Below are 17,035 nucleotides of genomic sequence, written 5' to 3'. Positions count from 1 at the left end.
AAAAAAAAACATCTAACTGAAGGGATGAATCAGTGTTGTGTCTACACTAAGCAAAGAATCCATTTTAAATTGTATCTTTAGATATTTTGTTACTAGCAGCCTGTTACAAAAACACATAATGTCCAATCAGAAGGGTTCTCAGTGGAAAGATAAGATAAGATAAGATAATAAGAAAGGTGGCTGTCAAGAAGCCATTCTCAAGGAAGGGAAACAGGGAGAAAATGCAGAAGTATACCAAATTAGACAAGAACTGGTCTGAAAAGCAGTGGTAACAGGTCTGAGTGATGAAATTTGACAGGTCTGGATCAGATTTTGGCCAGTATGTAGAGAACGTCAGAAGCAAGATGCTGGAGTGAATGTCTGTAGCCATCTGTAAAACACAGTGGAGACTGTCATGTTTACAGCTGCAGTAGGGGATCTAATAATGAGCACCGAAAAGTAAAGTCGGATTTTATTAAAAACGTGGTTATACCAAATATTGACTTTAAAGCTAATTAAAACTGTGCAAACAAAATGATGTACCTATTCGCATTTTCTAAGCAAAATATGATAATATGACTGGTGGTTCAAGACTTTTGCACAGTACTCAGCTCTTTTTTATTGGATATTTGACAATCAGATCTCCACATTTTCAAGTAATTACATCTCCAGGAAAAATGGGTTCTTACAGCCCATCCTGAGGGGTATGTGAATGAAGCGCTCCTTCACATACCTTGACACGTGTGCAGGTGCCCTATGCGCGCATGGGCTGATGAACGTGATCACAGCCTTTATGTAAACTGAACTTTCCTCGTGGGAGTCACTGTAGTTCTTCTGTAGACTTGACAACTTCTTGACCTTCTCCTTCTCGTGAGTGAGTGTGGGAGTGCACATAAGAAATCTGAATTTGAACTGTACATGTGCGAGCTCAGCAAATACACTATACCAAGCAATACATCAGACAGTATTTCCATGTGAGGAAACAGCACTACTTATCCTGTCACCCTGATAACCATGTGAAAGAAGAGTCACAGCGCATCTCCCAGGCTGCTTGATGTACTCATTTGATTGGCAATGTATAATTTCGCTGCTCTCCCTGATAACATGCTGCTGCAGCCGTAGGAGGTGATCAGGAAAACAGTGGGAGGTGCTCGCCAGCAAGAAGGAGGAAAAGAAAGTACAAGAGATTTGGACGTTACAGTCTAGTGTTTACAAAGCGTCTGCAACAATGTGGAAAATGATATATTTGTTATAATGATGGAAACAATTATTTTTGCAGTCCTCATACCTTTAAGGTAAAAAAAACAACAACGTGTATTTGTTAAAACTTTGCAGTACGTGATTACCAGGGCTTATATTTGGATTCATAGTGTCTGTGTACATCACATAAAGAACAAGATGCTCTCACATATTGTACCAAAATATAGAAGTAAGTGTGGGAAGCTTCTCGTGGCTTGCAAGGTGTCTTAGAGCAGCAGCAGTGTTTCTGGGCAGACTGAAACAAAATATTTTTTATTATATAATCCTGTTAAATGTAGTTTTTATGTATGTCTGCTTACATAATTTTTCAATTTCAATACTTATCTTAGTATTACATAATAACACAGTGATTCTGCTGGTTTGTGCACATTGCTTCAGTCCTTCTATTATACAGCTAACAGCCATCGTCTCTCCTTTTTGTTTCCCTTGCTTTAGGAACTGCTCCCATGAGAAGGTGGTGTCTATGCTGCAGGGCAGCGGGGCAGTGCCCACTCTCGTGGTGGAGGAGGGTCCATCTGACTTTTCTTCAGACCAAACAGATGCAGATGAATCCTCTAGTCTGGCCCCCACCACATTGCCACGCTCTAGGTTAGCACACCAAAAATCTGACACTAGACCTAGCCTGTAGCAGTGTATTAGTTTTGAATGAAGGAGAAGGATTAGTTCAGTAAGTAGGAATGGAAAAATTAATGTTTGGTTTCCTCCATACATGCTGTCCAGGTCTCCTGGTCTCAGTTCTCTGCAGTGGGTTGCAGAGATTCTTCCACCGAGCATCAAAGTCCACGGGCGGACTTTCAGCCAGCAGCTGGAGCACCTGTTGACCATCCAGGAGAGATACAGTGTCTGCAAAGCTTTAGAGACATTCTTCCAGCACAGGTCAGTGAGCGAAGGGACAGGGAGCAGAGGGTTACAGGGTTACAGAGGAATCTGTTAGCAAAAGAAGACATGGATTATTGAGCAAATGAAGGGTTAGCAGCGGAAGCAGGAAGTTACAGCTTAAGTTAGGTTCTGATATTATTTCCTATATAGGATGAAGGGATCGAGAAAGACGGGATGATGAATTAGCTCAGCACATGATGCAAACATGTGAGGCAGCAGGATTAAAATACCACTGTTATTCAACTCTATATGCATACAGCGTACACCCAACAACATAAATCATACCATAAGTGACATCTTTGTTATCCTCCCACCCTTTTCATTGCTCTCTCCCAGCGTCTCTTTTTCAGCTTTACATGGTACAAAGAATATAAAATAAACCCTTGCACTGAATGATAGTCAGCCATGAGCAGGAATTATATAAAGAAGACAGTGAGTGGATATGGAGCACGTGTGTTTGCAGGAACGTGGACACCCTGATCGTGGACGTGTTTCCAGTGTTGGACACTCCAGCCAAGCAGCTGATCTGGAAGTTCATCTACCAGCTGCTGACCTACGATGAACAGGAGCGCTGCCAGGGCAAGCTGTCTCGTTTCCTTGGCTACAAGAGCAACGGTGAGGCATGAAACGAATGAGAAGTTGAATTGGATTTTTATCATGATGTACTATCGATGTTTATCGTGCTTTTTATATAAATAGCAAAGTAGAGCCAATCTGACCCTGTGTGTGTGTGTGTGTGTGTGTGTGTGTGTGTGTGTGTGTGTGTGTGTGTGTGTGTGTGTGTGTGTGTGTGTGTGTGTGTGTGTGTGTTTTGCAGCATTATTAGAGCCTGACAACGGTCCAGAGCACCACCGGCGCAGCAGCTCCATGCGGGTGACGGGGTCGTCGTACCGCAACAACGTCCGAGAGAGGAGCTCCGATGACTGCATCATCGGGACTCACCTAGGAATGGGTACGCTTATGCACGGCAACGTCCCAGCGGGATAAACATGTTCAATGAGAGCCTGTTGTCCTTTAGCACAAAATCATTATAATTCCAGAAATTGTTCAGCTGGGTTTGATACAAAGGTTTTAAAAAGCCTTCGAGCTCCTTCCTGCAACACATCTGCTACAATATAACCACTTTAAGCAATTTATCTTGTCGTCGGGCAACCTTTCTTTGATGTAAAAGCTTTAATAAGCCACTGTAGGCTACAGCGCAAAGACAGCTGGAAGACAAAGTTAGCAATTAAAGGTAGAGCCGGTGAACATTTAGCTGATGAAGATGAAGATTTTTTTCCCTCGGGAGGCAAAAAAAGAGAGACTTGAGTGGGAACGTTGCTTCGTCACTGCTGGATGAACTGAAATGGTGTCGTAACAAGGTTGTTTGCCCCAGGTGACCAACACAGAATGTTAATGCCGCTTTAATGAAATCTGTAAAGCAAGAGGGATTTAAATGGGGTTGTTATTGCTAATAAGCTGTGTGCTTATTTAAATCTGTGTTCCCATCGTTATAACACAACTCATACAAGAGAAATCGACGATGAGACAGTAAATGGGGATTCCTGATGAAGTTACTGTACTATTCACCCGCCGCTACCTAAATTCCCATTGATCCAGGTCTTATCAGAGATAAGTAATGAGGCTTTATTTGCAGTGGCCAAGTCCCAGGTGGGAATGTGTGTAAGTGTTTGAGCTCACATAGGACTGCTACTAACAAAAAGAAAAAAAGTCATCACCAGGTCATACATTACATCCATTTCTCAGCATCCGTTTGCTTTTAAAAACTTCCCCAACCTCTCAGTTTGAAACAGTGTTTATTTCCTGGCTGTTTCAGGCTTCAGGTACTTTACTTTTCCCCAGTTTTCCATTACCATTGCTAACCCCCGTTGCGGGACCTGAGCTTTTTTTGCTCCTTCTGCGCTGTTCTGCTCTGCTTCATCCGCTCTCCTCCCAGGCTGGAGGTGGATGGTGGATGAACACGTGTCACTGTTCATGCTTTATTGTGCTTTAGGAATTCATATCGATGAATCCGGGAGCCCGGAGGAGAGGCAGTCAGGAGATGGAACCTCCTTCCCCGAGTCCCCTGACCTCAATCATGTAGGTATACCCGCAGCTTTCCCGCGCCTAGCTCCTCAGCGACTGGCATTTACGGAACGCTAGCTATGATCTCTGTGCTCTCTGGTCTCACTTGATTTGAAGGTTTGCTGATCATTACTATTACTTTGATAATTGGTCAGATGTGAGTCTGCAGCTTAACCGAAAAAAAAAAAAAATTAAAACACTAATAAGCAGCAGACCTTCAAAGAAAATGTGCCCAGCAATAATGTGCTAATGAGATGATCATGCCTTCATCTGTAGATGACAGGTGTGTATACGGAGCTGGAGAACGTGTACGCAGGAAAGAGTGTGCCTCCACTGCAGTGCGGCTCCTCACCAGAGCCCGAGAGCCCTCTCTCTCCCCTCACACTCCCCACCCTCACAGGTATTCTGGGTTCCTAAAAACTCACCGCATCCACACGCTTTCAGATACATGCTTTCATCTTGCTGTTTTAAGCCACCAGGGTCCCATATTTGCATAATGAACAGATAAAATGACATGCAAAGTGATAGAAGCCGATCAGTTTTGGGCCTTGGTGGCACGTGACTGATGCCATGTTTACATCATGATGAGATTTGGGGGGTTGTGGTGGACGATGTGTCCTTATAGGTGGCAAACAAGCAGAATTGCTGCTAAGTGATGCTATTTTTTTGCCAGTCTGATGTGAACATGGCATGGCAACCACTCAAACACACAAGCTTTCAGTTTATTTTTTTATTTATTTTGCAATGGTTACCTCTCAGAAGAAATAATCCTCCTGGTGACTACATGGTCTAGAATGTCAGATATTTACTAAGAGGAAAGATCCTCACGTCAAGGTGGCCTAAATATAAATCGAGGCCATCGTTGTTAATGTGCGTCTCTACAGGTAATCGTAAATCTGGCCTGTCCCTGTCTTGGAAGGAGCCTCTTCCCACTCCCGTGTATGAAATCCACCATCAAAGCAGCATAGACTCCAACCCTTATGTCAGTCTGGAGAGCCCCCCGGCCTCCCCTCATCACTCAGACAGCGGCCACAACGTGCTGACCCACCGCAAAAAACTGTTCACCTTCTCCCGGCCGCCACGCAGCCGAGACACAGACAAGTTCCTGGACTCCCTGAGCGAGCAGCTGGGCCACCGGGTCACTCTGGTGGATGACTTCGTGCCCGGGGAGAACGACTACGAGGAGGTGAGGAAGAAAAACAGGCGTTATTGTTTCTTAAGACGTGATTTTCAGTTATTCCACCGCTGAGCTGCCAGCTGTGAGAGGCAGAACTATGCTACAAGTGTTTTACCTTTATTTGGAGCAGGAGCAGAAAAAGTGGAACGCTCTCATTGTTGAGCCCTGACCCCTAGCCCGCAGTGGATTTTAAACCAGACTTGTCTAACAATTTATGGACCTAACCTTAAGAGTGAGTGACTTACTATTCAGCCTACAGCAGCCTATGCAGAAGGAGCTAGCTTCTGTAATGTTTACATTCTACAAGTATAAAATCTCCATTGATTAAACCTTCAGACTCTTGTAGGTGCTGGTTCAGTGAGAGGAATAACTGGAAGCCGTGCCTGCAATTAACGTGCGTCATGCATCACAGGATTATTATTATTGTCTATATTTCACATTTAAAGCTGCTACATTCATTACTTTTAAATTACAAGTGAGTTTAAATTTCAATGCAGAGTGCGAGTAATGCTGTAATAAAAGCTAATGCTGGTCATACTTTCACTTTCACTGCCACAATATTGATTGGGCCAGACGGGAAAATGTCATCCTGTCTGACTCAGTTGCACAGAATGTGCGCCGCTGCGGCGTGGAAGCTGTTAGACCACCGTGATCTCGATTTATATATTTAGCATGATAAGGAGAAAATCTGTTGTTTGTGCATTTGCTCCTTAATAAACAGTAAGCAAGTTGAACATTTAGAGAAGTATTAACGTTGTAGTGTTGCATGTTTACATTAGAGCACCTCTAATGTACGCTACAATGAACACTTGTGTCACACGAACAGATATATCAAGGTGGTTGTCATGGTTTCAGAAGAAGAGTTGTGCCTGTAAGTAAAACGATACTCAGTTATATCATAGTTTTATCTACATGTTTCTGTTTAGTAATCTGTATTTAGAATAAGTACTGGGCTTTTTATAGCATTGTCACGGTTCTTTTCCATTCACATTATGTTATATTATAATATATTGTATTGTTATTTTCATAGTTTTTATATAGAGGTTTGGAGATATTTAAGTGCATGGGTTTTAAATTCTGTAGATCAGCACTTTGATTTGATGTTATTTTGTAGATATTTTCTATTCTAAAAGTCAAAAAGAGAGAAAAAAAAAAAGCAGAATTTCTGAACTTGCTATGAAGTGTGATAAATATATTTTGGGATTACACCTGTAAATTAAAATCTCCTTTTTAAACAAGCAAACTTGAATTTGGCTAGTCACCCCTTCAAGATTGCATCTTCGTGCACCTCTGCATTGATTTTAGTGAACTAGTTAACTTTAACTTTATTTCTGGGGAAAAGATAGAGTTGTAGGGAGCCAGATCTGCATGGAGCTGAAGTAGAAGTTTGTGTGAACAGTCTGACCTTCCTGAGCAAGCTTGGACTTTATGTACTGAAAACTGCTTTTTGGTTCGCTGGTGGTAGCCGGACACCCACCTCTCACCAGCACAGATGGTTCAGGACATTAAAGCTGGGTCAGTCTGACACAGATGTCGGCTTTTAGCCAACGTTTGTGGTCTAGATAGAAATCACAGATGAATGGGACGTAAAAAGCAGCACTATTAGAAGTAGTCCAGAGGTGCACAAAGACAAAACCTTTCTTTAAAATAAATTGTCAGAGTTCCAAAACATTCTGATCGCACCCCGTGTCGCTTTTTCTGTTCAAATATAAACAGGCAGTGGAGTAAGTTTCAGTACAACATTTCAAGCAAACGTCAAAGCCGTAATGAACCTAATAATAACCTAATCAGCTTGAATAGACTGGATTTTAAAACGTAGAAGCTGTTTATTAGCCGTTTACTAGACTATGTGGAGGTGAAGGTGGTTCTCGGGGCTGATGGTGCACTCCTCCTCCCTCCAGATGAGCTTCCAGGAGGACCAGGAAATCGGCTTCATGCCCCGGCAGCTCAGCAGCGGCAGTGAGGATCACAGCAGCAGCGACGAGGCCTCCTCTCCCTGCTACTCCTCTGGATCCGAACCGATCCCACCACCTCCCACCCAAAGCCCCCCGCCTCCTCCGGCCTTGCAGGCTCTCATACCCCCTCCCATTCCGTTTACCGACCCTCTCCCACCAGTGCGCTTCTCACCCGAGCACGTGCCCCGCAGCCGGATGCCCTTCCAACCGCACCACCCCATCATCCCTCCTCCTCCACCCCCTCCGAGGACCATCCTGTCCTGCCGCTCTCCCCTACACAAAAAGCACCCGAGCAGAGACGAAAATGAGAAGACTCTCCAGCGCTTCCAACCCACCACCCGCCTCGGCCACACAACCCTGACCTCCACCAAAACCCTGCGCTCCCGCCCCACCTACCTCCCACGACAGTTCAGCCAGCCTCAGCCTATCCGCCAGCCCTCCCCGCAGCCCTCCCCGCAGCTGCTGCGGCCGAGCCAGCTCGTCCTGCAGAGGCACCACCAGCTCCACCACCAACACAGCTACCAGGGCCCACTGCCGCCGTCCCTCCAGGAGCACAGCCCATCCCAATGTCAAAGCCAGGGCCACGCGGGCTCCTCGCTGCTCTCGCAGCCTCCAACCTCTCACTCCACCCTCCCCAGTCACATGAAGACCTTGGAAACCACAAGGCAGGAACACCACACCTCCAAACAGGTAACATCTGCACTTTGTGGTTTGTTTGTTTTTTGTCTTGTTACTTGAAGTACAAATAAGACATCAGCACACAGAAATAGAAAATGAAAACACAAAGAGGTTCACTCCATCAGTGCTGCAACCAAGAGCGCTTAGCAACAGAGGTGCAAACTAGCACTTAAACACTCTGGTGCTAATCAAGATTCTGCATCATTTGCCCCATTTTAACCTTTTAACATCGCTCATGTTTGCCAGCAGCCAGTTTCGGATTTGATGTACCGTCTGATCTATAATCAACTTTTTAAAATCTATTTCATCCCCAAATGTGCCTTTTATGACAGAAGATCTATTAGGCCAAAAACCACTTAAGAGGCTTGATTTGAAAGTTAACGCCTTCAGTATGTTAAGTGTAGCCCAACCTTGACTCTGTGTGGTTTGACCTGTGGGACGTCAGAGGATAAGGAGAAATAAAAGGACTACATGACCAGTCTGAGACTGTATTCTTCCACCAAAACCCCAAATTCCCCCAACACTGTTCGTGAATTTAACATGATTCCAGATTTTAATTGGACTTCATTACTCGAGAACAGCATTCAGGCAGACCATCAACTTCATCCCGATAGGTCACATGATCTCTTTGCAACACAGTTCAGCTGATATTCTCCTATAGACCTGAGTGGGAAATCTATTTATTTTGTTTTAATCTTCTTTATCCTGTCCACAGTGTGCTGTAAGCCACTTTGCAACCCATCTCAACCCCAGTACTTCCTGCCATGCTCTTTCTAGCTTAACCTCGTGCTCTGTCCCCGGTTTTGCTGTTGCTTTCCACGACAGACCCATACCCTAAATAACTAATAATAGCAGTAATAATTTCTTTGTCTACAACTGCTAAAGAGTATACAAGAAACTTGTGAGGTCCATGCGCACAGTGGGAATATGATTCAGTAGTGAGAACTGCTGTCTTTGTGCTGAACTAGAACACTATGGCTTAAGTGTTAAGTAACTGTTTTTCCATCTTCAAGGCTCCACCACCACCTCCTCCACCATTACCTCCTCCTTGTGACCCACCTCCGCTGCCCAAGCCGGGCCAGCAAGCCTCAGACGTTAACCACATGAGTGTAAAGAGGCTCCGCTGGGAGCAGGTGGAGAACTCTGAGGGAACAATATGGGGTCAGGTGAGTGGTGATCTCCAGTTATCTTGCATTACCCTGTGGTTAGAGGCTGTACGGATACATATATGTATGGCTCTGTCGGTAAAAAAAGAAAACAACATGTGAATCTACCCACTCGGACTGTGAGTTTTCTCACTACTCCTACATATCTCCATCCATATTTGGAAAAACCTCCTTATGTGTCTCCGATGAGTCATCAAGGCAACAATGTTGTTTTTGTAAACAGAGGCTGTGCCAGACTTGATCTGCTTTTAGATGTTAAAACGTTGAGCCTTTTTGATCCCAGCATATATTCCTATCAGACATGAATAAAATCTGAACACCAAACATAAAAGAAATAAGTTAAAAAAGCTGAGTTTGACTGTGCCTTCGGAGAGTACAGTGTGTCCTTGTCTGTGTTTAGCTCGGGGAGGATTCAGAGTATGACAAGCTCACCGACATGGTGAAGCACTTAGACCTGGACCTGCACTTTGGGACTCAACGCAGATCCAGTGAGTGATTTTGTAACTTTGTCACGTCTTCATCAATTCATACACATCAAGTCATCTTAACCTCTTTGTGTCTAAAACGATACATTTGCATTGCATCTGAATATATGTGTGTCTTTATTGACGTCGCCTGTTGTGTTTGTACCTTCACAGTTATGTTCTCCATTGGAGCTGCTTCATTCACCTGCACCTCAAATCCATTCTCCATACGGCACCATATCCCCCTCTTGTTTTCTGTCATGATTATCAGTAATAACACAGATCTGCCTATGTAAAAAACAAACCACACAACTTGCTGTTACCGATTAAAAATCATTTTATTGGCCTCTAATGGCAGAGTGTGTTATTAACCCACCAACCCGCCACGTTCAGCCTCTTAGACTTAGTTTGCGTATTGACCCCTGGTGCCAGGAGAACGCATCCTTACACTGTTTGTTAAAATTATCAGTCTCTCCTCCAGAGCCAGCCTTCCAGCCAGAGAACTTAAAAAAGAAAGACGTGGTGGAGATTCTGTCTCATAAGAAAGCCTACAATGCCTGTGAGTGCCACACAAACACGACACAAGGGTCGAGGATCAAGGATGTGAGACTGCAGCAAAAATACCTTTTATAGTTACAAAAACGTTGCACAAGTAGAAGACAAAGAACATCACTTAACGAAGGCCAAACATTTTCTGCGTAACTGATGTGGAAGAGGAATTATAGACACTATTTAGACAAGGTATCAAATCCACATTGTGCCCACAAGATAATATATAGCTGATAAACTTGATGAAAATTAACTGATAAAGTGATTAACCTGATAAAAACATGTTAGCCTGAAGTAGTAACGCTGCATCGAAGGGCAGGGTTCAGGTGAGAGCGCACTCAGACATATATATTAGCATAACAAGGATAATGGAACAGAATCAAGAGTTGAAAATTACCACTGACTCTGCAGCTGTTAAACTTCTGCTACTACTTATTCAGCTTCCCATGTGTGCTCTGTGCTTTTGCAGCATTTTTTTTTACCTGCTTGCATTTTAAGTTGCATTTGACCTCTCAGGGCCACCGTAATGGATACAGTTACACTGTTCAAGTAAATTAAAGGAACACTGGATGATCCAAGTGAGTTAAAGTTCAGGAATATCAGTTATAAACCATCATGAGTCCATTTCACCTCCCTTGGTTGGAATGAAGGTGAAAACAAGTGCACTGCAGAAGTAACAGCGAGATAACTCCCTTAAAGAAAATGGATTTGGCCACAGATCATTGCTCTCTCCTTATACCTTCTGACTGATTTTTCTCTAGATTTGCTTTGTGCTAACTGGTACCTGATAGGTTTGTAGCTTGAACCTATTCGCTGGAACGTTGAGGACAATATAATTACACAGCAAGCAAGTCACGAAGTAGGCAAACCTAACAGTACCAACAGGTCGTTCATGTTTCATTCACAAGGAAAAAGAGTGAGTCTCTACAAGAAGAAAAAGACATGTATATTTATGTTCTTCTTAGATCGTGGATCAGATTTGGCCAAATTTGATCAAAGAATTACAAAGAGTCATCTTACGTCAGTGTAACAATAGAGGCCAGTGTAGCAATATAGCAAGACAATGAAAAGTCTAAAAATGATGCCTTGCTTCTCTGCAGTTATCCAGATTGGACTCTTTGGCACAGCAACTTCTGTCTTCTGTCACGGCACTGCTAATTCACTGTTAATTAGCGGGTTTATGATGTGACTCTGGGTTTCAGAGCTACATGTTACAGACACATGGTAATAAATGTGAGTGAAAGACACGCAGATGAAGGGTTTGTCAGCAGAGCGGGAACACAGTGATCCTCTTTGGTACATAAATTCTCCACATTTCCCCCCGCCTACTCACCCTCCTCCTCCTCCCTGCAGCCATCCTCATCGCCCATCTGAAAATCTCCCCCGAAGAGCTGCGTCAGGTGTTGATGAACATGACCACCGACAGGCTGGAGCCGGCCCACATCAAGCAGCTGCTGCTGTATGCCCCAGACGAAGAAGAGGTGAAACAGTACGAACAGTTTGATCAGGACCCGGGCAAGCTGAGCGAGCCGGACCAGTTCATTTTCCAGGTGACTGTGAGGGAAAAATGTCAGAGATGATCAGACATGTTTTAAAGAGTAAAACTAAATGATTTAACATTGTCTGTGTTTCAGATGCTAATGGTGCCTGATTATAAGACTCGCCTGCGGAGCCTCTACTTTAAAACGACCCTACAGGAGAGGACGGAGGAGATGAAGATCGCGTACGATTACATCTACAAGGCTTCAGTGGAGCTCAGGAGCAGCAAGAAATTAGCCAAGATCCTGGAGGTATGAAATGAGCAGTCGAAATGAAAATAAATCTGTGAATATCTGTGTTAGCAGTGAATACTTACGGCTTTACTTTACCAACAGTTTGTTCTTGCAATGGGAAATTACCTGAACAACGGGCAGCCGAAGAGCAACAGGACGACCAGTTTTAAGATCAACTTCCTAACTGAGGTACAGCACGGATGTCTGTGCCTTCAACACGGTAAGCTCGAGTTCAGTGTTTAGTCGCTCATGCGCTTCTCCTTCTGTCTCTTAGCTAAGCACAACCAAAACAGTCGACGGGAAATCCACCTTTCTCCACATTTTGGCCAAGTCTTTGTGCCAACACTTCCCAGAGCTGCTCAGCTTTCCCAGAGACCTCACAACAGTGCCTCTGGCAGCTAAAGGTACAATGCTCTTAGTTAATAGTTAATATACAGTAGAATCAGGTGTGCTTCTTTTGCATATTTTATGCTGTTGTTACAGTTTGATTTGCATATTTCCTTTGAGTTTCAATGGGTTTGTTACCTCATCTCCAATATTTTCCTGTGACAGTGAACCAGAGGGCCATTACAACAGAGCTGAGTGACCTTCACTCCACCGTGCAGGACATCAGGGCGGCCTGTCAGAAGATCCAGTCTACCCCTGACGATCACTTCACTTCAGTCATGAGTGTACGATAAAACCCATCCATTTTCAAGGCTGGAGCCTATTCCAGCACACGCAGGGTGTACAATGGGTAGTTTGCATGTTATCACAAAGCTGAAACAGTAGGAACGACACTCAGATTAATGTCATAGGGAGAACATGCACACAAAGGCCCAGGTGGGCAGCAGGGTTGAACCCTTATACTGAGAGGTGACAGTGTTAACCGCTGTTCCACCATGCACCCCTACAGTAAAATCTGTAAATAAATGAATGCTGTTTATCAACGGTTAAGAGTTAAAGAGACACTCTTGTGTCTTTGCAGTTTCAGCTTAGCAAAGGAATCACTTGGCTGGCCCTGTCCAGTTCTCATCGAATACAAGCACTCTGATGTTTACTACCATACAGGTTATAATATAAGTGTAAAAAATATTATAAAAGCTCAGGAAAAACTTGACAAAATCAGCTGGTTTTGTTGTCTGGGTTCCATATTGTTGAAACAAGCGACATAATGACTTGCCCGTTTCGCACTGCTAAGCTAACCGTTTCCTGGTTGTTTAGGATAGTAACACAAACACAAATAATATGATAATGTTGCACTTCAACAGTCTAATTGACCACAAAGCTACTCATTCAAACATTTATTTGTGCACTGTATCTGTCTGACATTTAATCCGAATTTAACAAGCAAGCTCCTCGGTCTGTGGGAGGAAAGCAGGGTATTTGGAGAAAAACAACAAAGAAACAATACGATACATTCCCTGTGCTCGTGTTATTAGGTGTCAGTAACCAGGAGTATAAGAGGAAAGTCCAGACATATTTGTATGGACTCTCAATAGATATCAATAACATTTCCAAACCAGGACTACTTCAGTAAAAGAGTTGTTAGTGTACAGGTGGTGGCACCTTGCTTTGCCTCAAACAATTTTGTAGCACCCATCCATTATCATGGAGGAGTGTAAATATAGAGACAAGAGAAATCAGGGCATCATGGCAGCATCACTAATTGTTTTCTAAATCTTCACCCAGTTGCACCATTCATTAAGAGCCCCTGTATATTTGTATGTTTGTGCCCACAGACTTTCCTGGAGAACAGCCACCCTGCGATCCAGTCTCTTGAATCTTTGCAGACCAGAGCCATGGAGGAGTTCTCCAAGGTGGCCTCCTACTTTGGAGAGGACAGCAAGTCCTCCAGCACAGAGACCTTCTTTGGCATTTTTTCAGAGTTCGTATCCAAGTTTGAGGTGAGCTATTACTCCACTGTTCTCTGTCAAGGTGTTGATAGATGAGCAAGGCTAAATTTGACTTGTTCCAGAAGGTGACAGTCATATTTTGGATATATTCAGCAGGCGTGTGACAGACTCAAACCTACTAAACAATGAGGCATTCAAACAGTGCTCTCACACAGACCGGCTGCCTGCAGCTATAAACTGATTAGGCTGCAAAGCGGCCCTGTCTATGGAATAAATGAATGTGCTCTAAATCTGAAAATAATGGGGTAAAATGAGTATAAATAAGAGGAGATTATGGTTTTTCTTTTGCAGAGAGCTCTCAGTGAGATCCAGACTCCGGAAAACCCCAGAAGCCCCAGACTGTCTTCCCCTTTGGCCTGGTAGAAGCAAGAAATGCGGGCAGATGTCGGGCCAAACCGAAAAGGCCGGCTGGCTCAGTTTTCACTCTGCTCTCCATAACCAAAGTGCCAAGATCACACACAGACACTCAAACCAACGGGAACAGAGACCACGTCATCTATAGCAAACACAATGGAAATGCGCTGTATCTGTATGTAGATAAACCACAAGTTAACGAGTGCCCCGTGTGCAGCAGTGCTATTACTTCAGGTGCTGGTAGAGCAGGACTATTCAGGTGTCCACAGATCAATAGGAACTCCACAGCACACACGCAATACTCCCGCCACTTATCAACGTTATTTACATCTCTTTTTAATGCGCATTAATTGGTAAATTTGTAAAGATTGTTAGAAGGAAGCCTTTCAAGGCCGTTGATTGTGATGCTGCATTAAAGTGAGGTTTAAGCAACGACAACAACTGGTATGACTATTTACATGTTTATTATACGACTATATAAAGTTTATATTTTCTATCAGATCATATTTGAAAATTGTAAAGACGAAGCATAAATGTAGGCTGATGACAGTTATCTGGACTCAAGATGACTGACAGGTGTAGTTCAGTGTTAGTGTTTGATGGTGCGCTCACTGCCACCCATACTGCAGGATATATTTTAAACATTCAGAAATAGTAGACGGTAGGAGTTTTTAAACAATTTATGTCCAAATTGTGAATCTAGAACATGAATTGTATGACTTGTAGTCATATTTATTTCCTTTACTGTGACATCTATGATGAAAATCCTTTTTCTTTTCTCTTCTGATAGAGGCGAGTTAACGTCACACACACCCAGCTCTGGTCCTAAAGTGTTGAGGATCTGATGTCTATGGAAGCAAAGCAAGGCCGTAAAGATTGTAGAAATTTACAAATTTAAGTTTTATTAATATTTTAATTTTTCTTCTTCTTGTTATTATTATTATTATTATTATAAAATGTGTTAAAATAACTCAAAATGTCAAAACTCATCTTGCAGTGATAAAATCAAATTTGTCATTTGAACAAACAAACAGATCTGAAGAGGATTCTTTGGCCTGCATCCTTTAAGGTTACATTGTTATGTCAGTCAAGTGTAAACACTCTACCATGACAGCTCGCAATCAATTTTTTGCCTTTGAATTGTTGCGTTGAAGACTCGGATGGAAATAAAACGGCAATAAGATGGAGTCTGACTGCTATCAGTTTGCGATTGAAGGGGGTCAAGCCGGCAATCGCATGAAATCTGTTGATGTCAAAATTCACATAAAACAAAAATTAACCACTTGTATTCCCAGTCCAGCCAGAAGCCCATAAATTCCTCCACCACTAGTGACGTAGTTGCTGCAGGTTGGCGATTTAACTGCAAATCAAATAGGTGCTAGGCAACCTTACAGGAAGATAAACAGAATACAACCAATTGGCAAACTGTTGAGTTGAATTCCCTACTGCAAAGAGAAACCACACAGATGAGTTGCGCACACTGGCGTAGACTGACTCAGAGTCAGTGTAACATGCAATCTGTCTGCGTTTATAAATTAGATGCAGACTGCAATTGTTTGGAGACATGTTGCCTCCCACCAGGCAACCGGTCTCCAAACAATTGCAGTCTCCTTGTGACTCCTCAGCAGCTGGTCACTGCAACTTACAATCCATTGCAACATGCGCATTGACCAACTGAGTAAATGCAGCCCATTTGCACCCGAACTAAAGCCTGTGAACGTCCGCTCGTATTCATCCAGCATCACTGCTGTTCTCCCTGTGAGGACTCGGTGAAATCCACATTCATTTGCACATTTGTTTTGAGGGTTCTGAGTGACGTTTTGCAAACAATGCTGCACCTTTTACGGCCCGCCATCGGCACATCGTCAAATTCTGTAGTTTCAGAGCATGTGGGTGATTAGTGTCCTTTTTTGTTGTTGGCTGTACTCAAAGGTGAAAGCCAGCTTCGTTGTGAAGCGTGAGCTGTTTGCTTCTGGCAAACGGCTAATGGTTGTGCACTTTGTCGAGTCTTTCTAGTGTTCTGAATGCATCTCTGCTCCAACAAGTGGGCGGCCTCTGGATGAATGCGCGTCAACAGGGGGTGCGGGGAGGAAAAACACACTGTAAATGGACATTTCCTGCATTTCTGGTTGTCATGGTGATGTCATGACTCCTCTACAGTACAGTGTACCTGTAGCTGTGTTGTATTTCTGTTTATGAACTATTGAAATTGTAAATTCATTGTTTTTTGCTATGCACTGCTCGTTTCTTTCTTTTTTTTTAAATTGTATTCCCCTGTCCTCCAAGTCCCAGTTCACTTTCTTATCCAAGTGTGTCACCAGGAAATTACCGTTTTATTTATTCTTAATGCATAGCTTTAGTCAGGCTCACGAGGTGACTGTGACCTTGTAAAAATAAACAAATAAAAAATACACTCCTAGCTGCTACAGGTCTAGTAACGGTGTTTCTCGTCCCCGTCATTTGCATGTCGGTGCAGTTAATGTATAAAAGCTGTGCAGCTGGTAGCATTTACCCTCCCTGGATATTTAGGTTTAAATACACTTCTGTTAGTCTAGCTAGGTTAACTTATTGGTTCTCTTTTATAACCGTTTTATATGTTTTCATGAAAAGTTGCTAATGTTTTGTGATCATTTTACCTTTCTGTTTGCTTTCAGATGGAGGATATGTTTAAAATGTTTTAAATAAAAACAAATGCCTGAAAGTAACGCCGTTTGATTTATCTGTGCTTTCAGGTGATAGGTTTAGAGTGACCCACGTGTTGAACGCCCATTATTATCAGCTGATAGCAGATATATAAGTATCAACATGAATCAGTCCATGTGCAAATCTCTGCTGAATTCTAA

General features: G+C 43.1%; 1 protein-coding gene across 5 annotated transcripts in view; it reads left to right on the top strand.

Annotated features, from left to right (window-relative positions):
- Window positions 1–16,897, top strand: part of grid2ipb (glutamate receptor, ionotropic, delta 2 (Grid2) interacting protein, b) — a 41,125-nt gene extending 24,228 nt beyond the window's left edge. For 2 of the 5 annotated variants that reach the window (XM_076887298.1, XM_004562290.5), the window contains 19 exons: window positions 1,675–1,827; window positions 1,960–2,115; window positions 2,582–2,733; window positions 2,936–3,070; window positions 4,112–4,197; window positions 4,459–4,582; window positions 5,067–5,368; window positions 6,186–6,230; window positions 7,261–8,004; window positions 9,006–9,158; window positions 9,559–9,646; window positions 10,092–10,181; window positions 11,525–11,721; window positions 11,806–11,961; window positions 12,046–12,132; window positions 12,218–12,347; window positions 12,496–12,614; window positions 13,665–13,829; window positions 14,130–16,897. In XM_076887298.1, the coding sequence (XP_076743413.1) occupies window positions 1,675–1,827; window positions 1,960–2,115; window positions 2,582–2,733; window positions 2,936–3,070; window positions 4,112–4,197; window positions 4,459–4,582; window positions 5,067–5,368; window positions 6,186–6,230; window positions 7,261–8,004; window positions 9,006–9,158; window positions 9,559–9,646; window positions 10,092–10,181; window positions 11,525–11,721; window positions 11,806–11,961; window positions 12,046–12,132; window positions 12,218–12,347; window positions 12,496–12,614; window positions 13,665–13,829; window positions 14,130–14,201 (3,154 nt within the window). In that variant the 3' untranslated portion in view covers window positions 14,202–16,897. The remainder of the gene's footprint in view (window positions 1–1,674; window positions 1,828–1,959; window positions 2,116–2,581; window positions 2,734–2,935; window positions 3,071–4,111; window positions 4,198–4,458; window positions 4,583–5,066; window positions 5,369–6,185; window positions 6,231–7,260; window positions 8,005–9,005; window positions 9,159–9,558; window positions 9,647–10,091; window positions 10,182–11,524; window positions 11,722–11,805; window positions 11,962–12,045; window positions 12,133–12,217; window positions 12,348–12,495; window positions 12,615–13,664; window positions 13,830–14,129) is intronic. The other 3 variants (XM_004562291.5, XM_023153390.3, XM_004562292.5) reach the window with 3 other exon arrangements.
- The last annotated feature ends 138 nt before the right edge of the window (window positions 16,898–17,035 follow it).

Source organism: Maylandia zebra, linkage group LG8 (assembly GCF_041146795.1).
Source record: "Maylandia zebra isolate NMK-2024a linkage group LG8, Mzebra_GT3a, whole genome shotgun sequence".
Classification (NCBI taxonomy): Eukaryota; Metazoa; Chordata; class Actinopteri; order Cichliformes; family Cichlidae; genus Maylandia; species Maylandia zebra.
This window is presented reverse-complemented; position numbering and strand designations above follow the sequence as displayed.